Here is a 27889-nt window from a genome sequence, read left to right as displayed (position 1 = left end):
TGAAAGATCGACCAATTTTTAATTTAAAAAAGCCAAACATTTAATTACATACAGAATAGCATACGCTAGTGAGCTTAAGTGATCTGATTTAGACATGAAAACAGGACACTTTTTGCAATTACATTCTAACCATAATCTCCCTCTTCCAAAAAAATCCAAAGCAAAATAAAATTGAAATTTACATCATCTTATAGTTAAAATTAGCTAAAATCTCATCCTACTTTTAAGTATGACAAGGGTTTGCATGTATACAGTAGAATGGATAACACAGTGGTTTCTTAAAAGTTGCCCACTCCCTTGGAATGCCTGTTCATAACAAATACTTCAGAAACGTCCCTGAGCTTTGAGTGAGTAACATGCTCACCTGTTTTCACTATTAAGTATAAGCTTTCGTCTGGATGCAGCTAACTGATCTGGGCTGAAAAATCACTACATGGCAGCTAAGGGCCAGATTTTGGTGGCTGCTGCCTTTTCCTAACATCTATTGCAGCACTCCCCAACCTTTTTGGCACCAGGGACCAGTTTCATGGAAGACAACTTTTCCATGGACCCGGATGGGGGTATTGTTTTGGTTTCACTCACTTGCCTACTACTCACCTGCAGTTGTGCAGTTCCTAACAAGCCATGGACCAGTACTGGTCCATAGCCCAGGGGTTGGGGACCCCTGGTTTATTGGTCATCCAGATATTTGTACCCCAGATCTACTTAAACAGAATACCCGAATTTATTGCCCTAATCAAGAGGCTCATAGAGAGGACATCTTGATGAAAGATAAGACAAAACTCTTTAACAGGTGGGAAACTCTATGTATACAATAAAGTTAACATACTTCATCAAGTCATTTAGTCCCAAAGATTACATGTTGTTCCAGAATGCAAGACTGGGATGGGAAACATTTGGATTTTAAAAAACGAAACATGTCCCGGGTGCTCTTACTACAAAGTGTCTGTGATGATGGAGCTTGTCTAGTCACACAGTGGATGCTACTGTGGTGTGACCAATCGCAAGACATAGATGTTTGTCAAGACAAAGGAAACTGCTTTCTGCCACGCCATCAGGACCCCTCTGCTCTCACAATTTCCCTTTCGTTTTCTTATTCTGCATACTTCTATTTCCAAACAGTTTTGGTGCAGTCAGCTGTCATTTTTAAAGAATTATAAATAAATCCTTGGAGGAATGGTAGCAATGTCCAAACAGAAGCTGCCCAATTTTAAACCAAAGCAAGCAGACAAAAACTCCAGAGTGCCTTTGTCATGAAGGCAGCTTATTTCCAAGCTAGCTATACTGATGAAGAGGTGTGATGTTTTTATAAGAGTCTGAGAATCTAAATAAGATGTGTGTACTTGTCAGGGGCTAAATTTAATTGAATAGGAATGTCCTAGTTTCTTTAGTCCCACCCATTTAGAGATGTGTACTACTGGGCTATCTGTTCTTATGTGCCTTATAAGTGGAAGATACCGTATTGTCTTCACCCAACCCAATCATACAGTATGAAATAAAACATTTCATAGGCAGAAAATGTTCCTTTCTTGAAGAATCCCTGCCCTTTTCCCCATTAAAGTGATTGAACATGGTTTTCATCTTGTTCAGATGTTGCTCACCATGTATGGAGCACTCCATGTTTTGAACTTGACTCTACAATTGACAGCCTTAACTGTTATGAATGCTTGAAATTGAAGGCAGAAGGCAGTCTATCGTATGGAAATATAAAATTTGGCAATATTGTTCAGAATGACACAGATGGTTGGTACTTCTTCTTTGCTAGTTTTGTTGGATCAGTTGATTTGGGACTGTTCTTGAATACCAGAACTTAGTTTCTCTTGGGACACACAAAGAAATCATTCTTGAATGGCCATCAAAGCAAAAACATCCTTGCTCGAGTTAGGCATTTATGTAGAAAGGCTTATACACTATACTGCTGAATCCCAACCATATATTGATGCCCTTGCTTCTCCCAGGAATATATATTAGGACCATTTATAACAATAAACACATTAGCACATATAGCACAACAATGAGATGTTTGCAAGGAGAATTATTGGTTTTTTTGGTATTTTGGAAAATGAGAACTTTGCAAGGTCAAGGTGTTTGTAAACACAGTTAGAACAATGTCATCCCTGCATTAATTCTCAACGCAGCAAAGTGTAAACACTTGAATCTCTGATACTATATAATGGGTGATCTGATTCTGCTGCCATTTGCCATTCTTGAGAACCTTAGGTCATCATTTAAATGGAATAATAGTGCATATCAGAACCATGATCCACAGGCTTAACTACATATATATTTGCAAAGATAGAAGAGCACCCAACACCACAAATCACCCCATTTTTGTTATCTGATGTCTTATTTCACACCTCTTCAGCAGCAAGCAAAATACCAATGGTGCATATTGGCTGGAATCACAGTGATCCATGAGGGAAGGTGTAGCGTGCTGAACATCGAGGAATTCATTCGGCCAGACGATGTGTTTTTTTATTCTTCAAGCAGTTTTCCTAAGGTTCTGATTCCTTTTTTTAAAAAAAAAATTGTATATAAATTAATACAACTGTTAAACAGTTGAAGCTTATAAAAATAATTTAATGTGTACAATATAAGTTAGTGAAACAATAAAACATCAAAATAAACATGTCTATGGAGATTCTCAGTCATCCAGGTCATGGTTGTCCCTAAGATGCTTTTTCACAAGGCAACTGGACTTTCTTGTTTTTCTTTGAAGACATTTCGCTTCTCATCCAAGAAGCTTCTTCAGCTCTGACTAGATGATGGAGAATAGAAGGATTTATACGCCTTGCAGACAGGTGGTCATCTGCTTTGTTTTAGAGTCATTGAGGCCTCCTGGTGGTTTATCTGTGTCATCAGGGTCACCTGAGTAGTGCAAATGGCTGTGGAGCCTTCTTGGAACTGTTTCAACTCCCTTAAACGCCTCTGAAGATGTTACCTAGTCCTGGTAACGAAACGTTCGGAAACCAACCCACAAGCTCGGAGAACGAACCTTCACCCTCATCCTACACCCGAGCTACAGATATTCGCCACTATTACAAAAACAAAAAAGTCCAGTTGCCTTGTGAAAAGGCATCTTTGGGATCAAAATAAACAATTAAAAAAGCATAATTATGGCAATGGTTTAGCAAAACCATATAACTAAATTTAAAAATATTGAAAATTAAAAATACCACATAACAAACAGCTGCCAACAAATCAAGCGCAGCTCATATTTTAGCCTGTTCTGTTTTTGTTTTATTTAATAAAGCACGGTTTCCCAGGTAAACCAAACAGGAAATACAACAAGATGACCTATTCTATTTTATTATAAAGCTACATTAACAAAATCTTGCATCTCTGAAAGTATGTGTCTCCTGCTGTCTCCTCTACAGCTTGAGAAGCTAAAGTGGTATTCTGGGCCTCTTTCTCCACCCACTGTACACCTGTGGGCTATGACTCCTCTTATTTGACTGTTCCCTAGGCAGAATTTCTTTACTCTGTCTCTCAAGATCTTTCTCACATATTATTATAAGCACACACCCTCCAAACCAATTAATCACAAAGTTGTTCTTTAAAAGCCAGCATTGTTGCAATGTTCCCTTAAGAAAATAATCTTTAAAACGGGTCTTACCACACAAGTAGTCTTGTTTCTAATAAATACATGCTGAATATTCAGCAGAGTGACATAGAGAAAATGTCAAATAAATAAGGGACCATGTAGCCATTTAGCATTTCTCTTCATAAAAATATATATGTAAAATAAGTTCATTTGCCAGTAAGTCTCTCTCAAAATTTCAAGGACAGCGAACACAACTATTCCTCTCGGATTCAGAATAAGTTATTTTTCTTCTTATGGGGATTCCAGATCATTTACCTAGAACCATGGTGGCAAACCTATGGCACGAGTGCCACAGGTGGCACACAGAGCCCTCTCTGTGGGCATGCGCGCCATTGCCCCAGTCCTAGGCCTTCAGCTGGGTTTTATAAAACCTTTTCGCTTTAGGCCTCCGCTGCCGTGTGCAAAAAAAAGAAGTTCAATCAATCAATTTCAACTTCTCGTGGGGAAAAAAAAGATCTTGCAAAGTTGAAATTGATTGATTGAACTTTTTAGTCCCACCCAGTCTGCCGTTACCACTGCAGCCACGCCCACCCTATGGGCCACACTCACCCAATGGGCCACGCCCACCCAACACCCGACAATACATAAGTGGGTTTTGGGTTGCAGTTTGGGCACTCGGTCTCTAAAAGGTTTGCCATGACTGACCTAGAAAGATCTAGCCAGGGAAAAGTTACACTATTTTCCCACTGAGATCAATAAGGTCATAACAAATACCAACAAGAAATATATCTTTTCCATGTGACAAAGGGCCAAATTTATTTGAGAATCTATTAGAATTAACTCTCCTGAAAAATCCAAATGAAAATCAGCTGAATTAGTCAGACATAATTAAATAGGGCTATTGTGTGTGTGGATACCCAATATATGGTATCAAAAAGGTACAGAAAACTTTTAATGCTTTGCTCCCATCTAGTGGCTGTCTAGATTTTTGCAGCCCAGATATAGCCACCTTTTAATTGTCTTCACTTCTTCATGAATGACAGCCATATACAACTACAGAGGTTCCTGTTTCAGGTTCAGGTGCCTAAAATTGCTTATGCTGCTTCCCTATTTCACTCTGATTACACAAGAAAGGTAAAATACATTGAAACACCAAAGACCAACACGTTAAACTTTAGTTTATAAAGTATTCACCTGTGAGGCCAAATTAGACTTCAAGCGAAGAAATGCAAAGACAGTATTGCTTTCCTTGGATTCAAAAAATGAGTCGTAATCCTAAAGATAAAGAAAGGATTTTTAAAAAGTATACTTTTACAATGTTCATCCTTCAATACATATATGTTTTTGGGGTCTCTCTCTCTCTCTCTCCAGATGTATTTGATTATTTGCCACAATCCTTTGCCAGCGTAAATTAAATCAGTGTTTCTTTTACCCTGGCAACTTTAAGATGTGTGGATTTCAGCTCCCAGAATTCCCCCAGCTAGCCATACTGATTACAAAATTCTGGGGGTTGAAGTCCACGTCTTCAAGTTTCCAAGGTTGAGAGACACTTAGCCATGGATTATAAGAGTTAGTCCAGTACATCATGAAAGTGGGGTGTATAGTCAAAATTGCAGTACGATCAAGCAGTTAAGATATATAAACAAATAACTAATAATGTCCTCCTGGAGATGCAAATGGCGCCCATTTTTCCGAGGTTCTAGAAGGCCCTTAAGAATTGGCTTTGTTCCCAGGTCTAGGGTTTATGTGTTTATGTATTTTCAGGGCCCCTGCTATATTTATATGTATGTTTGTTTTTATTGTTTTCTGGATTTTGTAGGCCACCTGTAATCCAACAAAGTGTGCAACTATAACATATTTAATAAACTACATTTAAAGATAATTCTATTTTGTTCATCCAAAGTATCTGGTAGAAATACAATAGAAGAAGTTGCAGCGTTTGTCACAAGAAAATGTACTGCCTTCCCTATGATATGAAAACACAGGATAAACAATGAATTAAATATTTACTTTCTTTCCTAGTACCACTCCCCCACAGATCAGTACAGATCAAAGGACTATAAATGGCTGCTTAATGTGCTCCTCTATTCCACTGTCAGACTGGATATAGAAGTGTAAATAATTAACCACTCAAACCCACTTATAACAAGGTAATTATATATATATTCATTGCTCGTTTATTCCCTGCTTTGCCATTTCACTCAAACACCATGACTTCAGAGACAGCCCCGGGCCATGCCATCGCCTTTGAAACAAGTTCTACAACTTCTTCTGGTTTCAAGTTTGACGTGGGAAAGAAAGCAGTGTTCATGATTTCTGGTTGTAATGTCCAACTCTTCAGGCCAAATATGACAAACCAGCCCTACTCTGAAGCTCTGCTGAGTGACCTGGATCATTTACTCCCATTTAGCCGAGGACAGGATGGGATCTCCTGATTTGAAATAACAAAACAAAAAGCAAAATCTTAAAACAGGTTTTTAACATGAAAGCTGAAACACCCAAAGCAGGTTCACCAAAGCCCGTGCTATCCTTTTTATTTATTTTAAATTTATTTTAAAAGGAATCTGATATATCTTTTCATTGCCCTGAAATCACCATCAATTTTAAAATCTTACATATAGGTTTATTACCTATTTATTAAACACATTTGTAGCCCACCCACTATCCTGAGGATCTCACATTTGAGATTACACATGGACAAACAAAAAAAGATCTATTTTAAGTGGGGTAAGGATGAAATGTATTTCTGCAATTTTATTTTACCCATAGCAGGATATAGCTAGTTACTTTTTTAAAAAAATGATTTACTTCTACTATTATGCCACATCAAGTGGAAGAAAAAAACGTTCCTTGACATAATACTCAAATTTATATGACCCTTGTTTTATTTCATATTGGCATACAACAGAAAAAATTCCTCTTCATACCTTTAGAGAACCAGATGCAAAGCCAGTATTTTGCATATATTGTGTCCAATCAGTTATTGCTTTACATTTTTCACTCAGTCATTGATAGCTAATTGTTCTTAGGTAAGTATGCGATGTAACTCCCATCTATCATGGTTTATAAAATCCAGTTTATTGGTTAGCATATGTAAATTTCATCCAATTATATAGCCCACTACCACTGCCACTAATGGATCCAGATCCGGCTCCTGCTGCTAGAATATTGTCCATACAGGACATACCTGAATTTCCCCACCATGCAGGGGACATTGCTGCTGAAACTGCCACAGATAAAATACTTAGTAGAGTGTTGTCATGGGTATACACGGGCTGGTTGGATAAAAGTCCAGGCTCAGAATTTCAGAGCTATTTTGTAAGGAGGCATGAGTTATCTGCCCATAAAGGATGCATTTTATGGGGAAACAGAGTCATAATTCCCTCTTCCCTAAGAGACAGGGTTTTACAATCATTACATGAAGGCCATCCAGGCATTGTCAGAATGAAAGCTTTAGCTAGAAGCTACCTCTGGTGGCCTGGCCTTGATAAGGACATTGAGGCTCAAGTCCATGGTTGTTATACATGCCAGCAATCTAGGCCTGAAATCCCACAGGCTCCAGTTCACAGGTGGGAGGAAATGCACACTCCCTGGTCTAGGATTCACATAGACTACACTGGGCCCTTTCAGGGACAGCTCTTCCTTATAGTAGTGGATAGCAACTCCAAATGGCTGGAAGTAATTCCAGTTCCTAACATGACTACTGCTAGGACCATCCAGGTGCTGAGAAAACTCTTTGCCACACATGGGTTGCCAGATGTCTTAGTTTCAGACAATGGGGCCCAATTCACTGCTGCTGAATTTCAGGCCTTTCTTAGAGCTAATCTCATCAGACATGCAACGTCTGCGCCTTTTCATCCATCTTCTAATGGTCAAGCTGAGGTGAGGACAACAAAGGAATCACTCAAGCACATTGTCACAGGTGACTGGCATCACAGAATGGCAGATTTTTTACTCTGCCAGCATTCTACGCCCTGCACTGCTACAGGCAAAAGTCCTGCAGAACTATGTTGGGGGAGGCGTTTGATCACTAAACTGGACAGGTTGCATCCAGATAGAATGGCAGCAGAAGCCTCTCAACCAAAACCCCCAAGGGGGCTGCTCATGGGTGATTGGGTTTGGGCCAGGAACTATGGTCATGGGAATCTGTGGGTTCCTGGTCAAATTACCAAGGCATCCGGACCCCTATCTTATGAAGTGGGGTTGGAGGGAGGGCGAGTTGTCAGACGACACATGGATCAGCTCAGGAAAAGGTTTCCAGAACGGCCACTAAGTGAGGACTGTGTCATAAGTCCCTCCCAAGGTCCTCAAGCTTGTAGCCAAGCCAGTCCTCACATGGACTATCAGGACTTTTCCTTCTTAACTGAGGTGGAACCGTAGGGAGAACTGGAGAGTCCTGGAATGCAACATGGATCCCCTGAAGGAGCAAGCCAACTGAACTTCAGCAACCGCTGTGCCTACTCTGCCGAACAGTCTGACTCTGGGGTGGGCCAACCTGGAGAGGTCAGCCAGAGTGCATCGAATCCCCTTTACTCAGGAGCACAAAGGGACACAAGTCTACCCAGCCCACTGGGTAAGCTGGTAGACCACAAAGTGATGGGAACTCCGAGACGTTCCTCTAGGGCACACAAGCCTCCTTCATATCTTGCAAATTACATTGTAAAATAAAGAGCTATATATTGTTATAATTCCTATTTGCCACTATACTACAGAAACTAGTGCTATGATGTAACTGCCTAAAAGCGCCATCTTTGAAGCCTATTCATTCAGACGTTGTTTAATAACATTGTAACGTACATTGTTTTTTATTTTTTTATTATTATTATCACTTTTACTTTAGTGTGTTTGGATAATGAGTCTTGATAATTGTTGAGATTAATTGATGTTATTACGATCTGTTCTAAGAGGGGAGGGGTGTTATGTAGTGGGCTCTTAAGGAATACCACGTGGGCTGCTGGAGCAGCTAACGGCTCTCCAGCAACCCAGACTACTAGTCTCCTGTGCTGCAATTGGCTATCTCCAGGCGGCAATGGTTGATTCAAACCTATTGGCTGCCGCCTAGGGGCTAGACTATATATTGTGGCTAGTTGCAGCCATTTCCCCAGTACAGTTTCTGCACGAAATAAACTATGAGTTACCCTGTACTCAGTTCCTCATTTTCATTCCTGCACCAAAGAACCCGCTATTTAACACTGTGTATGTTGTTGTTGTTGTTTGAAAAGCTTCTTGTACTTTTTAAAAAATAATTAATATCCTGAAATGAAGCAGATTAATTTCTCTTATCACTCCATTCTAACAGGAAAAACTTGCACTGAATTTCTGCTAGAAAAAAGAGTTGGATTATAATTCAGCATTATTTGATAGTGATCTTTCTCTCTCTCCTTCCCTCCCTCTCCCTCTCCCTCTCTCTCACACACACACAAATAAGAGGTCCATATGCATTATTCTCTTTCAGGGCTAGAATGTTGTACCATATGCTGACAAAGAGTGAGAAAAGTAGTTAACAGTATTTAACAGTGTTGGCTGCCTGGTGACTCACTACATTATTCCTTATGGGAAAAATCTGTTTGGTACTCGCACCTCTCAGAATCCATTAACGATGAGTACCAAGGTGTGACTGTAGATGTCATACTGTTTTATCAATTTTTATTCATTCATCAGCCATTTATTTTTGACCTTTTTTATTTTACCACAAGTGTCTCTTAAGTGGTCCATTCCCATTGCACTCAGCTTGCTTTATGTAATTCATCTAATATACAACTCTTACTTCCATGTAATAAAGTAGGCAGGAGTACACCCTGGTACACAACAATTTTTGCTTTTAACTTTCACTCCTTGCATCGGACCACATCCTGTACACCATGTTCCTATTATGGCTTACATATCTTAAAATTTCTTTGTCAACTTGTTCTATTTTTTCATCATTTATGCATAATTTGCAATCATTTCATCTTCCCTATCAAACAGAACCATCTTGATTTCTGTTATATTAATTTTCAGATCCAGGCTGTTTGTGACATCACAAAACTTATTTAACATTAATTATAATTCATTCAGGTTCCCACATTATAATTCATTCCTGAACCTCTCATATAAAAAAAATCCCCCCAAACTGAAATCAATCTTGTTCAAGGCCATATTCTGAGCATACACATCTAGGGGCTGAATAACGACGGTAATCTAGTTCTCACATTACATTAAACTAAACACAAGAAAAATCATTTGATGGCTTAACCGTTATAAACAAAGCCATATTATAGGGCCTAGTGCCTTTTGCAGGCCTTATGTTTCTTTTGCAGTTTTTGTATTATAAATAAGCTCCCACTCTCACATTTTACTTCTGCAATAATCCGCATTCCACATTTACCATGTCACTCTACAAGCATGAATACTGAAGCCTCTTTGAAGTGATTGGTCCTATTTCTTTTAAGCACTCTAACAAAAAGTAGCACCAAAAATAGCACCATATAAAATATGTGCTATTGTACATAAAAAGAGATGTAATGTAGAGGATAATACAAAAGGAAGAGATTTATAGATGAGAGACGAACAGAGGAAACTCATAGGAGTATACAAAGTCAGTTTTTATGCTTAGGCACCCAAGAATTTTTTTTAAAAAAAATCAGGATTCTTTTAATTCTATCATCAGGTAAAATGCCAAATAAAATATTTTAAGACATACACACAGTCCTTAGATTACACACTGACTAATGGTTTAAAAAATAGGAATGGTCCAATGAAAAATACAGAAAAGGTATAAAAACACAAAGAAAAAAAACGAAAGAACTGGGAGAAAAGGGGGGGAAGGAAAAAGCAAAATTGGGGGTGCAGTCAATAAAGACCCTCAAAAAAAGAATAACTTCCAACTTTCTTCAGTAGAGATACAAATATAAAATAGAATGACTTTATAAATAAATTAAATCATAATGTACAATGTGGTCCTTTTTTTCTTTTTTCTTTTGGGGACTTGTCAAGGTGAGGATAAAATGGGAGGCCTCTGGGAGGCAAAGAAACTGCATGTGGCTAGTTGGCCGACCCATCCCTGCCCCAGTGAATGAACTTCTGTTCCATATCAAAATTGATGGCAGCTCCTTACTTAAGGAGAGAGAAAAAAATCTGCTGCCTCAGCCAGGTGTACTTTGGTTGGCTCCTGGCCAGGGAGCTGCTGGAATCTAGCAAGACAGGCTAGAATCTACTCCAGATAACCTTTCCCCACAGTCCCTGCATACTACAATTAACCTACTTGAATTCACTTGCCTATAGCAATTACCTTTATAGGTGCTAGCCAGTGCACAGAATCAAACCATCTGTTCCATTTATAGAAAACAGGAAATGGTAAGAAAGATAATTTGGCAAATCATCAGAGTCAAGCACCCTGCTTCTCAGATAATTAATGTGCATAGGACAATTAAGGACTGAGTTAAAAAAAAGGATTCCTCTCAGCACTGCTTGCAAGTATTGACCATTTCACACAGATACAAAAATAGCGGTGTAGAATGTTGTAGATGTAGAAGCACACTTGCATGATTTTCAGTCTATTTGCTGCTTTACTCTATCACCAACAGCCTTTGTGCTCTGAAGAGGAGCTTCCTTGTTGGAAATGTAAAGAAATTAAAAGGTCTGGTCTTCACTGCTGTTCTGTAAATTATCTTGGGCTAAAATATTTTATTCTGCAGCAACTCATGCAGTTAAGCAGGCTTTTATGCAAATCAGCTAGTAATACTTTCCCTCCACAGAAGGCTTATTTTAAGTTTAACCTTGCAGGAATTTATTTAAGTACACTTTGAACTTTTTTTAAAAAAAAAATTCCTCATGTATATATGATAAGCACCTGCTGTACTAACTTTTCCATATCTATTTCTGCCATTTATTGTCTGCGTTTCTACGCAAAGAATGGGCTCTCTTTCACTGGCAGAGGATTACACACATTATTCTTGAGAGAGGAATGGTAAAAATGCAGCTGCTTGAATACATAAACAAGGGCAGGGCCAGGTGAGAAAAATGAACAGAAAAATTAAAAATCCTCTAATCAAAAACAGTTAAACATGAATCACTGCAATAGACTTTCCTCTCTTAACAGACATCCCAATGCTTTTCAGTTAATTAGACATATTCCAGTGGCATAATTGGGTGTTGGAGGACTCTGCAGACCTTCAGGAGATGGCTTCAGAAAGTACGCAGCCATGAGAGCAGTGGGCCTTAAACTCTTTGACCCAGTTAACCCTTTTTCTCTCTTAAATAATGTTGTTAAATCCATATCTCTATCCCTACAAAACCCAGAGTCTTTTACACAAGTGTCTCAGTAGCAGCAGTAGCAGCAGTTTTAAACTGGATCCTCAGCTCACAAACAAACCATTTAAAAATCACTCCATTATCCCCAGGATATGGTCAAATTACCTCAGGTTAAGAACCATTGCCTCAGAACATTGTCTGCTACTTGTAACACAAAATTCAAGGCAGCTCTTAAGGAGCAAAGAAGTAGGCACATGAAAAGGAGAATCAAGATGCAAATAGCAAAAAACAGGGAAACCAATGGGGGACACTAATCCACCTGACCACTAGATGGCAGCAAGGAGCTCACATTTGCTGCATCACTTTGGTTTTTAAATCAATTGTCTAAAGGGACAACTGTAAGAGAAAGAAATGATTTTACCCTTAAGCTATTGCCTAAGTGGTTAATCGGAGCTCTATTACTACAAACAACCTTCCTCCTAAGGCAAACAAAGATGACTATTGTTTCAGAACAAGTGAAAGAATGGGCAGTTGTTGTTTAATCTGCCTGCAAATTATCTTTGGCTGTTCTTATGTACATCCCACTAACTATCTGCGGCTTCTACCTCTGGGAGTTCTTTCTGCTAACCCCATCTTATTCTGAACAAGGGCGGGCATTGTGCATTGTTATAATTGTAAAACACCACCTGCAGCCTATTTATCAGTTGGCAATCCGCCTCCTATGTAGTATCAGGAATTTTCCATTGAACAATGTGTGCAGCTGTAACAAACACACCAAAATAAACTACTCCCATCAAAGCAAATCTTGACAAGCATTTACATGCCCATGCTCCTCCCCCCCCCTTCCTGAAAGACAACCATTTGTAAATAAATAACTTGGTTTTCTGATGCCTCTACAATCTACATCCTCCAGGGTCAATACGCTACAGAAGTAATGTATTTTCTACAGCATTATTACTTATTTATTTATGAATTTTATTGGCTATCTTATCACATTATTGTTACCAGTTTAGTTAATATTGAGAGCCCTCATAATCTGTGAGGCCCTGAATCAAATCTGAGGTTGTGGGGTTCTTGTATTAATCCTAAAAACATGACCAATTAGAAAACCAGACCAATCATTGTCCATTTAAAGAAATAGTTCCAGGAATATAAAGAGGATAAATATAAACATCTTCCTTTAAAAATAAATATTTCAACTTTATGGCACTAAAAATTAAGCAAGAGCTCAAAAACCTATGTTAGTAAAAAAAAATACAATAGTTTTGTCAACATTCACACATGGGTTAATATTGCATCATAGCCAGCTGCTGATTGTTATATATTTATCAGAGAAAGTAGCATCCTCACGGTTTTTGCTCAAACACTAGAAAATCTCCAAAGATAGTTGTTTCATTTTCTCCAGAACACTTGAGGTCATAAAGAAAAAGAAATGTTAACAGACAAATATTTATCATTTTTACAGAAAGCTATTGGGAGATTTTTCAAACTACGTTTCATGGTTTATAAAGCACTGTTGCTAAAGGATTGCTTTATTTGGAAAGTGTAGCACTTGGTTTCTGTTCAGAAAGACCAAAAATACTTTTATATTTCTCATGACTTATTTATCACAAAACTGAACCTGTCATTTTTAGTCTTCAATTTTGAAAGCTCAGATTTTTATCACAGAATAGCCAAGCCACTGTAAATGGATTAAACAGCTTATTATGAATTCAGATATGCCAGCAGAATTGTTATGCAAACAGGATTGTTATGCAGAGAACATAGCTACTGGCAGATATATCCAGATGTTGGCTCAGTCCAAATTTCATTTTTTTTATTGCACCTCCAACCATGTCTGAATATCCACATCAATACTCACAACATAGATTCACTGAATCAACAGTACTGTTTGGTTAATAATCCATTGAGATGTTGGCAATTGTTCCACTCACATTAGTCACAAAAGCACAACTCCTACACACACATGAATACACACAGTTACACATTAACACTATTTCATTATGTTGTGCTTTTTATGATTTTTTTCAGTGCTAAGTAGGTATTCTATTAATGGATAATTTATAGTAGTTTTTTTACTGTTTATGATAGACCCTTTAACCTTTAAAATCCTTAAACTTATTTGAGAGATCTAAGAACCATGCCCGTAAATATGAAATGCCTACATAACATACGAATGGAGCTTTTTTCTATTATTTGAGTAACTCCTTCACATTACAATTCAGCCTTCTTTCAGTCTGAAGTGGAAAAAGCATTTCTTTATTCCAATATAAACAATATGGCTCAATTGCTAGAAATATTAATCAGGATACACAAGGGCTTTTAAGTGCTAATTACTGCAATGACTCATCAGCTTGCAAATGGGTTATGGGTGAGCCCATGCAAGAGCAATGGCACTTCAGGACTGTATCTTTGGAAAAATAATGTTAGGAATTCAACATAAAAGTGAAGGAACATATTTTTCTTATCTGCAAAAGACATTACTGTTTGCAATGTGTTTATTCCCAACCAAAGAAGTAAATAATCTAAACCACTAAATTCTGCTATTTAATTTAGGCGATACACTGGGCAAAATCAATCTCTTCAAAACAACTTACCGTACTAGATCCAACCAGGAGGTAAAAAGGGACGGGAGGGCAAGAAAGACAGCCTTAACTTGTATATCTGGTGATCTCAGACTACATAAGTTTCTTAATCATATCTCACAAATTCTTAATCTACCGGTAATTTCAAAAACTCTGCAACAACATATTCATTCCTCTGGCAAGAGTAATCATTTTCCTCCCTGGCACTCTATTAAGTTTAAGTTTATTGCATTTATATACCACCCTTTTCCCGTAGGACTCAGGGCAGTTTACCAAGGTATTTAAAAATGTCAATACAATACAAAAGTTAAAAACAATTAAAAATAATTAAATTTGATCCCTGAAAAATATAAAACCCCCAATTAAAAACTCTCAGCCTGGGCCGGAAAGCTCAAAGAGCCAGGTCTTCAGGTCCCGGCGTGTAACCGAAAAGAGTTGGAAAGAGAAGTGGGGGGGGGGAACGAATGTGTAAAAAAAAAAAGAGAGAAAAAGTTAATTGGCCAAGAAAGCAACCGAGAACCCCATCCTCATACGATTCCTCCTCTTCTAATTTCAGCTTCATTTACCTTTAGTCTATGGCAGGGGTGTCAAACTGCCAGCCAGTGGGCTGGATGCACCATGGCGAACCCGCGCCCACCCCATTACTAGCAATGGGAAAAAAGTTGCAATACGTTGCAACACGTCACATGAAGTTGCAAGTTTGACTCTCCTGGTCTATGGCCTCCCAAAAGTTCAACAGAAAATTAGGCCCTAACAGAAGAAAATGGTCCGACCTCCTCTGCTTAAGTAATTCTGCCATGATCCCGTTTTTGTGCTTCTAGTTTCATGGACTACAGAGATGCTTGCAGCTTTTACTTTAATAATTAGGAGAAAGCCGAAATCTCAAATAAAATCTTTATTATGGTCACTGACCAGCATAGATAGAACCAGCAATCTTTCTCCCATCTTTACCGGAAGAAAGAGACAGACATCGTTTCTGGTTCACGCATAGTCAATCAGAATGGCAACCAACCAATATCCAAATGACTGTTCTAATTTATGAAGAGTTAGAACACAGGGGAACAAAGAGTAAAATCAAACAAAACATTATCTAATAAGATGAAACCTGACCCAACAAAAATTATATACTGACCTACTGGTGAATGCATTACTCTTCATAATGAATCTGATAAAGACAGGGGAATTGCCCTGTGTTTTATTTTATGGAGAGTAGATGTTTGACATATCATGTGAGCTAGGAATGTATATATTTGGATATTTTATTTTATTTTATTTTAATTCCATTTATATCCCGCCCTTCTCCGAAGACTCAGGGCGGCTTACCAGCTTAGCAATAGCCTTCATTCTATGTATATGCCTGCTTATTAGGGCTTTCACACACACCCCAAGCGGCATTATTACAAAGTCAGCTTATTGCCCCCAACAATCTGGGTCCTCATTTTACCTACCTCGGAAGGATGGAAGGCTGAGTCAACCTTGAGCCTGGTGGGACGCGAACCTGCACTAATTGCAGGCAGCTGGTGTTACTTAAGGAGGCATTAGCCCACTGCTCCACCAAGGCTCTATAATGTATATGTATAGCTGGAAATGTATATGTTTGGATACAATCAAAATTTCTTTGAGATGTCTGCTTTAAAGAAACAGCCATGCTTCTCTTTCCTGTTGGTTTCCACCAGGCAAGGGCTTTTAAAATTTCACCTAAGGCTAGAAATACATCAGAGATGGAAAATCAAATCACTAGATATTTCTTTATCCCATCATTCCTTGGCATAATCTGAAAACTCCTGTACAGCACATGGGAGGGCAACTAATTATCATGACGCCGTCCATATTCATGCTATCTGGAGTTATTGTCCACGCATTCCTCGTTTTTCTTCTGTAACAAAATGGACAAACCACAAACTTTTGAAAGTTACTTACTCCACAGTACTCATCATTGCTGAAGATCTGGGGAGGCAGTGGGTTGCCTTGTGCAGGCAGTTTGTCTTGAGGAATATTTTTATACATCCACCGCCTTTGCTCCTCTGACATGGTGATATCCACTTCTTCAAAGTCTATCTTGTTGGCTTCTAGAAATTGCACAATGTCTTGTTGCCTCTTCTTTATCTAAAAAAAAAGAAAGGCAAAACTAAGAGGTAATCACTTGTTGCCCAGCCAACTGTGGAGGTCAATCTTGGCAAAGTTTCTATAGTATCCAAAAAAACTATAAGGGATTCTCAGTCATATATAATATCGATATTATTTTCTTGATCAGAAAAAGTCAATTTACTCATCTGAGCAAGTTCCATCATCTTCATCTCTCGAGCATAGTACTAATTTTTTTATATCTCTGTGCATATAATTATCTCACTGAAGTTATCATGTACAGATACAAAGTTTTTTACAACTGCCCATATGTTCAGAAAGAAAACCCTCTGGTCTATTCAGAGGATATTTAAAATCCTCTGAATCAGTGTATGTTAATCCAAATTTTTTTAGCTTTGTCATATGTCCACAAAACTTGATGAAATATCCATTCCTCTTGTTCACATTTCCAATGTAAATTGTATCAAGTGTCTTTATACATTCTAGACAAATTTTCTAGACATTATATAAAAACTCTCAACTTTCTAGGGCAGGGATCCCTAACCCCCAATCTTTGGGCCAGCACTGGTCCGCAGCATGCCCAGCAATTGGGCCGCACAAACAAGCAAAGCCCCATCCGTGGGATGCAGGCACTATATAAAAACCACGCTCCCTCTGGTTCGTGGAAAAACCTTTCTCCATGGCACCGGTCCCTGGTGCCCAAAAGATTGGCAGCCACTTTTATAGGGGATATGGTGGCGCAGAAGCTTAATGACACGGGAACTGCTGACTTCGAGCCCAGGTCCATGAGAGTGAGTTCCCATCGTTCGATCCCTAGCTCCTGCTCACCCAGAAGTTCGAAAGCAGGGAATATAGATGAGTAGATACATGGGTGGGGGAAAAAACCCTTTGCTATGTTTGGAGAGAGTGGAAGCTGGCACTGGACCTGGCCAGACGTGAGGCAACGTAACATGAGGTGGAGGAGCCTGGAAGAGCCAGCAATCCATGCACCACTAGCTAATTGGTATAAAGGTAATTTGCCCCCCGTGGTGCACCAAGGACAGGTGCATAAGCATCAAACAGAATGAACTAGCAATCTAGGCTGTCAGGACTGCATTGTGTCTAGCATTTGTAGATTTCCCTGACATAAATAATAATAATAATTAATAAATCTTAACTTAATAACATAATGTAAATAAATAATAAATCTTAAATAATAAATTATAATAAATAATAAATCTTAACTTAATAACATAATGTAAATTTCAGTCCTTTCAGCTACACATTTTCCCATTGTTCCACCTGTGTATTACAACCAGAACTTTTAGCCCACTTTATCATACATTCTTTCATTTGTTCCTCTTTGTAATTTCAAATTTCAATAAAAGCTTACACATTTTAACAATTAGATGTTCATTTGCACACAGTTCTACACCTTTTTGTGAAGTGTCAGGGATTTTAGGAGGTGAAATGAGATGCCTTAACAATTGTAACTTTAAGGGACATTTTTTTACTTCTCAATCCCTGTTCAAATTCCTAGTCATAAAAAAGGGCCAAATAATTGACCCAGTTCACTCTGGGAACCACAAAAGGATACTGATGTAGACCCTAAACCACACATACCTATTTTAAAATTTAAAAAATTCTTCTAATTCCGCTATATTAGCATTTCAGACCAACATTCTGGAAAATCACATTCTTCAGATAGGAGGGGGCTGTATTGATAAGAATTCAGAGGTAGTATGGCCCTTTTAAAGTTTCCACATAGTATATTTTTTAAAAAATAAAACTTAGATTCAGGAAAAACTTACCATTATAACATATAACATAATAAAATAACAGGCACTGAAGCCATTTCTCCAACACATAATTTACTCAATGGAATATACAGTGGACTATCAAAACAATACCTATTATGAAATCTTTACTAAAGACCGCCAAAAGGGGGGAGGGGTTTAGTAGCACTTTGCTATAGCAACTCCTTCAATAGGAACATCTCAAGAGAGTTGCTGATTCCCCAAGGTAGATGTTCAAAGGTACTAACAGGGGCTAGTTGGGAAGATGTACTGCAATACGCTCTACAGTTTTTGCTTTTAAAATAGCAACTGATGTGACTGATATACTAACTGAAGTACAGTGTATGCAGCTGACACCCATAATTCAGAGAAATTATTACCTTTGAAACAGGGATGTCATCAAAGAGCTCTATGTGTGGAGGACATATCTCAGTACTAGATGGTCCAAACTCATCAGTTTCTACACACACTTCCTGCTTTTTTGGGAAGAGGAAGGAGGTCCTTCTATGGCTATTTTAACTCTTCGTATTACTTTAACCTCCTTGCCCTTGTCTTGACCAAAAGGCATGAAGAATATGCCTTCAGATGACCCACAGGAATAATGTTGCTGAAGCAAACTACATCAGTTCCAGTCAACAAGGCTAATGGTTAGGAGCAATGAATGCTAAAGTTTCATAACATCTGGAAGGCCACATTTCATTGACTGTTCCTTCCTAGTGAAGTTCCTAGTAAGATACAAAGTGGTGATTAAGAGATCCATAAAAATTAAAAATATATTGTACAGACTCATGGATGGGAATTTTAGGTTCCAAAATAACCCCAAAAGATTAAGTCTGACTTATCTGTGAGTAGTATATAGGGTACACCTTCAATCCAAAGAGCTTTTCATGCCAATTAAAGTAGATATGCTAAAGTAGCACATTTTATTAATTTCTAAGTAAACAAAGAGAAACAAAATAAACACAAGACTCCTTATTTATGTAAAGGAATACATTATTCTTTCATTACTAGCAACTAGTTATTGGTAAAAATTAGTTTGTAATGCAACAGCTCAACTGTCTCAAAGATACAGCTCAACTGTCTCAAAGAAGAAAATGCCTTTCTCAACTCCCAGTATTTTATATTTTATCAGACTGTATCCAGAATGTGTTGTTTGCTTATTTCAAATTGTTCTTTGTTATTATTTTACTTTTTCAAAACAACATACTGTAGCTTAACAAGTGGCATTTTTCCATGATTAAATGTGCAATTCTACTCCATTAACTTCGTGCAATCCAGAAAATTTGCACATCCAAGAAAACTTTTTGTTGTCTAGTTTTCATTTCATTGTACTAACTAGTGAAAAAAGGAGATTTTATATTACACATATTCCAAAATTCTCAGAATAATGGGAGGCAGAATCCTGCATAAGATTCCCCCACTAATAGGGCTGTATAATCCTTCAAAACAGATGCTTTAGAAAAGATGAAAGTGCATACGAAGCACATCATTTTGAACCAATCAAATCATCATTATCTTTTCAGTGAGAACAATTAACAAGTGGAACAGTTTGCCTTCAGTTGTTGTAAGTGCTTAATCACTGGAGGGTTTTAAGAAAAGACTGGACAGCCACCTGCAGTGCTTTTTTTCTAAAAGAAAAAGGTGCCGGAACTCACACATGTCATACAACCCGCCTTGCCTACCCTACAAGGTTCCATCCAAAAAAGGTGCCGGAACTCCGTTCTGAGCGTTCTATGAGAAAAAAAGCCCTGGCCACCTGTCTAAAATAGTATAGGGTCTCCTGCTTGAGCAGGGGATTGGACTAGAAGACCTCCAAAGTCCCTTCCAGCTTTATTCTGATTGATTGATTGTTCTTTTGGCCCAGCTGTTCGTTTAATCCTGACTATCTCCACATGCACATATATTCACAGGCACTTTGTTTCACTGCATTCCAATACAAAGCAAAATAGCCATAGCTGCACCCGGAGGCAGAGACCATGAGAAGCAACCTCTGAACAACCACGCAGGCTGAAAGCAGGGGCAGCTGCTTTAAGTGCTTAAAAAGAAGGGCACCCTCTAATGTTCTAAATCAGGGGTCTTCAAACTTGGCCCTTTTATGACTTGTGGACTTCAGCTCTCAGAATTCTTCAGCCAGGCACACTGGCTGAGGAATTCTGGGAGCTGAAGTCCACAAGTCATAAAAGGGCCACATTTGAAGACCCTTGTTTTAAATTATTCTTTCAAAGAATTTGCAGGCCTCTGTAGATTAAAGGCACCGAGTAACTGAGAAAAGTGGGATGCAAAAGAACTAAAAAGGAAAAAAAAGGCATTATTCTGTCAAAACCAGGTTATGGTGCACTTATCACCCTATAAAGCAGTTCAGAAATCACTGTACAGCCTATTTCACAAAAATGTTCTAAATGCTAGCACTTTATAGACAGCTTAGGAACACTGTTGGTGGCAAGGTGTGGCCTAACTGATAAACAATTCTCCTTAAGTAACACCAGTGCCTGCAATTAGTGCAGGTTCGCGTCCCACCAGGCTCAAGGTTGACTCAGCCTTCCATCCTTCCCAGGTAGGTAAAATGAGGACCCAGATTGTTGGGGGCAATTAAGCTGACTTTGTAATAATGCCGCTTGGGGTGGGGGCAAAAGCCCTAACAAGCAGGCATATACATAGAATGAAGGCTATTGCTAAGCTTGTAAGCCGCCCTGAGTCTTCGGAGAAGGGCGGGATATAAATGGAATTAAAAAAAATAAAAAAAAATAGAGGGCTAAGGGAACTGAAGACACAAAAGTTAAGAAGGCAGTATCCAGACAAAATACTGTAGTTTATATTCTGAGTCCAGATATAGCACTATGCCAGCATAGTTTATTTTAATCAATTTTTCCATAGGCCACAATGGCTGAGTTTATATACAATGTACAATCGTAAATCATTGTTTACAAATCAGATTATAAAATTGTCAAAATGTGTAAATCTGGAACTAAAGAAATCACATTTTGAGGTACAGTATTCTATGAATCTAGAAATTAAGCTGAATAAGGCAGCCAAGCACTTGAGACTTGCAAATATAACTAGTCTGTTTCCACAAATTTTATTTCTATATTCTTTGTGGTGAAAAAATACCACCATAAAAGCCTCAGTTCAAGATTTCTGATATGTAAGATTGAAAGGTGGTGTGTGCTTCTGCTTTAAAAATATGCATTTAACTGCATGCTCTATTTATAGATTAATGGGCTGCATGCAGAGCATACAGTAGTAAAATGGAGCCGCTGAAAATGACTATTTTCTGTTGGCATCTTGCATTCTTGTTTAAAAAGAACAATTAGCTCAGCAACTGGTGGAAGGCACAGAACAGAATTTCTGCAGGCTGATCCCTTTTTTCCCCCTCCCCCCAAGATCTAAAATCTGGAAACACCATCAGCAGATGGATGACAAGAATTGGGTAAGCAAACATCAATATTATTAAGCAATTTAAAATGACTCAGAACGTAAGTCAGCCAGTCAGGGATTAGGAAAATAAGACCAAAAACATGTCAGCTGTTGCTCAACAGAGGCGTCTGAGCTCTGGCTTAGAATTTTGAAATATTCTTTGATTAAGCAAAGCATATGTGAATTCTAAGAAATATGTGAATTCTAAAATATGTGAATTCTAAGAAAGGGATTAAGAATGCTTTTGGGGAACAGCATATTTATACTGTGTGATCAGAAACCAGGAAAAGTATTCAAAATATATAATTTTCTATACTGAATATTTTTTATAAACCACACAATCTGATCAAATTTGTCTATTGTATTTCCACAAACTGAGAGTCAGTTTGGTATTAGTTAAGATGCTGGGCTAGGAATCAAGAGACTGAATTCTATGACTCCATTAGGTATAAGCCAGCTAGGTGAGTGACTGAGAGACATTCTCTCTCAGCCCAACCCACCTCACAGGGTTGTTGTTTTGGGGAAAATAAGAGGTAGGAGTATTAGATATGTTTTCTAAGGGTCCTTAAAAATATTTCTCTTCTAGACATACATCTGACATGACATGACATACATTCTGATGGTACAAATGGTACTGTCTGTCCCTATCTTCCCAATGAATGCCAGTATGTAATGAAATCATGTACATATGGAGATAGAAAAGCCTTAGTGATTAGAGACCAATATAAAGCAGAAAGGACTTCTAACATAGAATGTATCTATAATCAGGGGTCTTCAAACTCGGCCCTTTTATGACTTGTGGACTTCAACTCCCAGAATTCCTCAGCCAGACACGCTGGCTGAGGAATTCTGGGAGTTGAAGTCCACAAGTCATAAAAGGGCCAGGTTTGAAGACCCTGATGATCTATATGCTACTAAAACACTTGACATGATCTTTAATTGGGTGAAATGGTGCATCATAGGACAATTTTTGAACCAAGGTACTTCAAATGTGTTTACAAAATATCTCCAAAATCTGGGGCCCATGACTTCTGAGAGATTAAATTTGGGGAAGTTGTGGCTGTCTCGGGGCTGCTGGCTGCTGCTGTGGCCATGTGATCTTCATTTTCAACATTCCTGTGACAGTTTATCAGCAAGCCTTGCAATCCCTCACGTTCTCCCTCAGCCAGCAGCAGACTGCTGGGGAGGGGAAAGGGAAGGTAAAGGGGGTGGAAAGATTTCTCACACTCCCTGCCAGATTCCCACTAAGAAAGTCAATGGGGAAGCTAGCAGGAAGTTGGAAGTCACTTCTCTCACTGATTTTTTGCCCAACATTGGTTATTCCATTTTTCTGTTCAGGTAAGGAAATGTCTTTAAAACAATGGGGCATAGGTAAAGGTAAAGGTTCCCCTGCACATGCGTGCTAGTCGTTTCCAACTCTAGGGGCCGATGCTCATCTCCGTTTCAAAGCCGAAGAGCCAGCGCTTGTCCGAGGACGTCTCCGTGGTCATGTGATGGGGCATAGGTTGGTTTAATTTTATACAAAGATGTCTCATCCTACAGATAGTTCATTCTGAAGAGTGCTCTACATTCAATAAAAGAAGCAATGGCAACTTGAAATTAAAGTCCTGCATTTTGCTAGCATTATCAGAATCTATTATTCCAAAAAGTACTGAATTTCTGGTACAAACTGAAGTTACTGGTAACTTCTACAATTTATTAAAAATGACTGTCTGCTGTAATCTTCGATAGTTATGTGGAAGAAAGGTCCCTGAATAATGTAGAGAGTATTTCCAAATGTAAAAGAATCTCAGAAGGGCAAACCATTTTAATCCACAGTAGGAAAATACATATTTTATAGCATATTACAAATTTTAAAAATGGTAGAAACATTCACACATTAGAGTCCATTTTATCAGATATGGAAAATATATAAAGGGCTTGGCTTTCAAATTAATTTAAACTTTCCCCTTGTTTTTACTGAGTAAATGTAGCATCTCATCTTCGTAACAAAATGCAAAGGAGATTCCACAAGCCTTGACGTTTTCATTTATCTATATACTACCCATAACAACAGTGTACTGGAGTAATAATAAAGAAGTGGAAGCTAAGAGAAATGAAGCCTCTCTGTTAAGTGAACTCTCAATTAACTGTTAAGTGAACTTCCAATGTCCTTTGAGGATGTAGGAAGGGAGTTATAGCTTATTTTTTATACAAATGATCACAATATTTTATCAGGTTAATTCTGAGAATAGTTTCACTTCTGTCTTGAGGAATATACAGTGATATCTCGGTAGTCATCGTTAATTGGTTCAAGGAGGCAGGATGAGTACCAAAAACAATGAGTATCAAACATTTTTTCCCATAAGGAGTAATGTAATAAGTCATAAGGCAGCCAATACTGACAGGTTCTAGCTTGTGTATTGAGTATCAAAGAAACGATGAGAACCAGGACAACATTTTTGCATCAAAATGTATTGAGTACCAAATTTGCTGAGTTTCAAAGCAGTTGAGTACCAAGGTTATCACTATATGTGGATAAGTAGTGTAGAAGAGAGACATTGGTTGTATTCCATAGCATTTATACTTTGGGATCCTACACATTTTTACTTTTTAATAGCAATGCATTGCCATCAAGGGTATGAGGTGTATTCTACTTGCATGCTATATCACCTCTCTCTTTGCTATCTGAATCAAAGGAAGGTTTAATAAATAGCTGAAATTTTCACTGTAATTTAAGCAAGCACTACTGCCTGCTCAATTCTAAACTCTAGTACTTAAACTTTAAAACCCTGGCACAGTTTGGGTGCCAAATATATGAAACCATTCCTGCATAGCTTATACTTTAAGTTCCAAAGAGGTCCTACTCAAAATGTCTTTATTTAATAACAACTAAGGTGATATGACATCACCTTTATGGAAGACGGTCTCCATAGCAGTTGAGGCCAGCTTCACCCTCTTTTTGTTCCAGATGAAAACCTATTTATTAGTTAGCAAATTTAAAATAATCTAATCTTCTGTATTTGGTTCTTCTTGGATATATTTTTATTACTATATTTTATTACATGTTGCAGTAATAGCTATTACTGATGTATTAACGAAAGGAAAGTTCTTGCTTAGATTTACATATTTACTATGTGCTCTTTGTACAGGACCAGTGGTGCATGCAAAGCACAATTTGTTCAGACTGTAGAGGGTTGAGTGTAAAACTATTGTATGGGTATGTACAAGTATGGCATGTTCTTCATATAATTGCTGGTTTGGTCCACTGCATTGGCTATGGTCTTCTCAATAATACAAATAACGCAAAATTATTTATACATGGTGCAAACCACAATAGCTAGATTCGTACAGCATGATTCCAAGTTAAAATTAAGCAAACCGTACACTGTATGAATCTAGCTTTTCCTGGAAAGTGGGCAGGGAGGAATAGCAGAGGTAGATGGCATTAGCTCAGATGTCAACTTATGAATAATAGCCTTCCCCCTCCTGCTTACCAGATTGAAAGGCCCTGTGGTAAAGGAAACTGAAAGCAAGAAATTAAGGTTTTTTGCAACTGGCACATGACAAGACTACTAAGAAATAGTAAATAAAAGGCAGAAAATTGAAACCTACTCTTCATTATCTTGTGAGAGATGCTTCTATTGATGGAATACTTTGTCTGCAAAGTACTCAATCATTTGTGCTCTAGCTAAAGGGAAGAGCAGAATGGTGTAGTCTGATGCTAAGCAGTGATCTGCAATGTGGATGTTGCACTATTACTGCTGCAGACTTGCCAGTAGCACTTCTCAGACCTACTGATTATTGAGAAAGAACAGGGGTGGTGAAAGTGCTTAGGGCCACACTTTTCACAGTGTACTAACTAGAAAAAACACTCTAGCATTAAGTTTACTTATATACCAGTTTGCTAGACATCCATAGTCCCTTTGCTTTGAGCAAGAAAGCAATTTGCTTATTTTAGTAGTTTATGCATTCAACAGAACAGATATGGCACCCAGGAAATGAGTAATAAACCTTAAGAGAAGGAAGGATTTCCTGATTTGCACAAGGCAAACAGGCACAGGGCCAAAGATAAATAGTGCAATTTGATATATGCCCTGCTCAAATATAAGCTCTACTAAGCTTAGTGAGACTTAGTAGATGATCTCAGGTTTTTATTTAATGCAGGGACAGCATCTTCAGTTTCTTGGTTATTTTAGTCATTGTTTTTAAATATGTGACACAGATTAAACATTTTGATGATGCATTACTATAAACTACTTGCTAAGAATAGACTGACAGGAGGAGAGTTTTTATTGTGAATGTTCAGTGACTACTCATTATACAGGTTCTAAAAAGTTCTAATAGTTACTCAGCAGACTCCTGAAATGAGTAATTACTTACTATTAGCTGCTAGCATAAAGCTACCTAGCATGATACCTACTTTGTAACAAACCACACTATACTTCAGCCTTTATTACACAAATATCACACAGCTCAAGATTTATCAGAAACTGCAGAGTCCATAGAGGCAGCATAAGTGTGTTTTATAGAAGGCAAAGTTCAGTATCACCAATAATGAAGCATAAGCAATTATGAATGTAGAATATCTGCTTCAATGACTCTCATAAAAAGGCCATGCAGATCCATATTTACCTTGACAAGAATATATACCTCAGAGGTCTCTAGAGATAGCAAAATTAGTTACAACAGGGATTTTAGGGATTATAAACTAGCTCTACAATATGTCTACAACTTGGTGCCCATTAATTTTCAAACTGCACAACACCTGCAGGAAGGAAGGACAGGGATGGTGATCCATGCTATTACGGTACAAAAGACAGTAAACTTAAAGGGTTAAAGAGTTCACTTTGTTCACATCATATATAGAGACATCCTACATTCTTTGGGTGACAATCCTTACAGTGCCAAAATATCACTGTGTGTGTGCAAAAGGGAAATACCTAAAGACTGAAAGTATTTTGAGAGAGAGGCAGGAGTACTGAGGAAAAAAAGATAATATTAGTGGGGACCACTCAAAGAACAGTTTAAAAATAGCGGATCCAACTACATGCAGCTGAAATTTTAAGCACATTTTATAGAGCAAGCTGCATTATTTAGACAGCGCATGCGGCAAAGCTAAAATGTTTATTTTTGAAGAGCTGTGGGTGTTGGTTTAGTAGTAGATGCTTTCTAATAATTTTACTGTAAATCCTCCCACCTTCCTTCAACAGATTACAGTATAACATCAAGTAACGGGGTGGGGTTGTCACTCCCATTTGTCGGAAAGGGTAACAAGGACGGTCATACTTTTTGATGCATTGTTTTCTTTCACCCTTTCAGATCACAAAATTCAAGGAAATGGGCCAGCGACCGGTAAACAACATTTATTGGCAAATTACAACCTGCATTTTCCCGCCTTTGCAAACCCAACGGTTCTGCAGCGGACAGGCTGCGATAGCGCCGCTCGGCTCTCTCTATCGGGGGGAAAAAGGCTGCTATTAGCGACGAACAAGCGACTACGCCGCTTTTCCAGAGTTATGGACTTTGTTGTCCTCGGCGGAAATCTCTCTCTCTCTCTCTCTCGGCTCCGCCGCTTCTCTACTGAAAGATTTCGCGCGTTTGGCTTTCTGTCGGGTGGCGATTTTCGACGGCCTCCGCGCGCACATTATTATTATTATTATTATTATTATTATTATTATTATTATTATTATTATTATTATTATTATTATTATTATTATTATTATTATTTATATTTGTATACCGCCCTTCTCCCGAAGGACATGCTCCCTGGGGGAGGGGGGGTGGTCTGTCGAAGGCACAGCCTTCCCTAACCTCGCGTCCCCAGGGCGATGGACAACTCCTACCATCTCCAGCCACGGGCCGTGCGGGGCTAGGCGTGATGGGAGTTGTAGTCCGGACCAAGGGCACCACTGGGTGGAAAGAAAAACAACCAAGAGGCAAAGGCGACGAAGTCAAGCGGCTCCCTCGCCTAAATCGTTGGGACTTTCGCGCTTCCCCAGCCTCCCTGCCTGCCTTTTCCACTCACCGCCACGGAACAGGAGGAAGAGGCGACGAAAACCCGAACGACCATCTTCCCTTCTTTCCTCCCTCCCTACATGCGCTTCCGCGGCAGCTCCCTCGGCCAAAGTCTAGAAGCTGCGAGCCTGCCGCGCCTCCGAGTCGCGCCGCTTCGCCTAGAGTAGACTCAGTCTGCCTAGCCAGCGCCTAGCCTGCCTCACTCCTAAGCCCTTCCGCCCTACGAGCCTGCGACCGCAGGGCGCGCCGCAGATAAG

The 27889-nt window shown here is 38.6% G+C and overlaps 2 protein-coding genes across 2 annotated transcripts in view; one reads left to right on the top strand and one right to left on the bottom strand.

Annotated features, from left to right (window-relative positions):
- SH3BGRL2 (SH3 domain binding glutamate rich protein like 2) lies at positions 1-27889 on the bottom strand. The gene is made up of 4 exons (XM_083377702.1): positions 27643-27889; positions 16282-16467; positions 4739-4819; positions 1-2510 (listed from the first exon to the last, which is right to left on the bottom strand). Exons 1-4 carry the CDS (start codon positions 27685-27687, stop codon positions 2496-2498), a joined length of 327 nt encoding a protein of 108 aa, XP_083233828.1. The 5' UTR covers positions 27688-27889; the 3' UTR covers positions 1-2495.
- Positions 21275-27889, top strand: part of LCA5 (lebercilin LCA5) — a 54056-nt gene continuing 47441 nt past the window's right edge. The window contains exon 1 of the mRNA XM_083377104.1: positions 21275-21648. The gene's annotated coding sequence lies outside the window, so the exon portion shown is untranslated. The remainder of the gene's footprint in view (positions 21649-27889) is intronic.

Source organism: Vipera ursinii (genome assembly GCF_947247035.1).
Source record: "Vipera ursinii genome assembly, chromosome: 1".
Classification (NCBI taxonomy): domain Eukaryota; kingdom Metazoa; phylum Chordata; class Lepidosauria; order Squamata; family Viperidae; genus Vipera; species Vipera ursinii.
Note: the sequence above shows the minus strand (reverse complement) of the source record. Positions and strands in the feature narration are given on the sequence as shown.

Excerpts from the sequence above, each read along its gene's own strand:
- SH3BGRL2 (XM_083377702.1), bottom strand. The coding sequence starts at position 27,687 with ATGGTCGTTCGGGTTTTCGTCGCCTCTTCCTCCTGTTCCGTGGCG. Across the intron at positions 16,468-27,642 it reads CTTCCTCCTGTTCCGTGGCG|ATAAAGAAGAGGCAACAAGA; the intron begins GTGAGTGGAAAA and ends CTTTTTTTTTAG. Across the intron at positions 4,820-16,281 it reads GCAATGATGAGTACTGTGGA|GATTACGACTCATTTTTTGA; the intron begins GTAAGTAACTTT and ends CTTTATCTTTAG.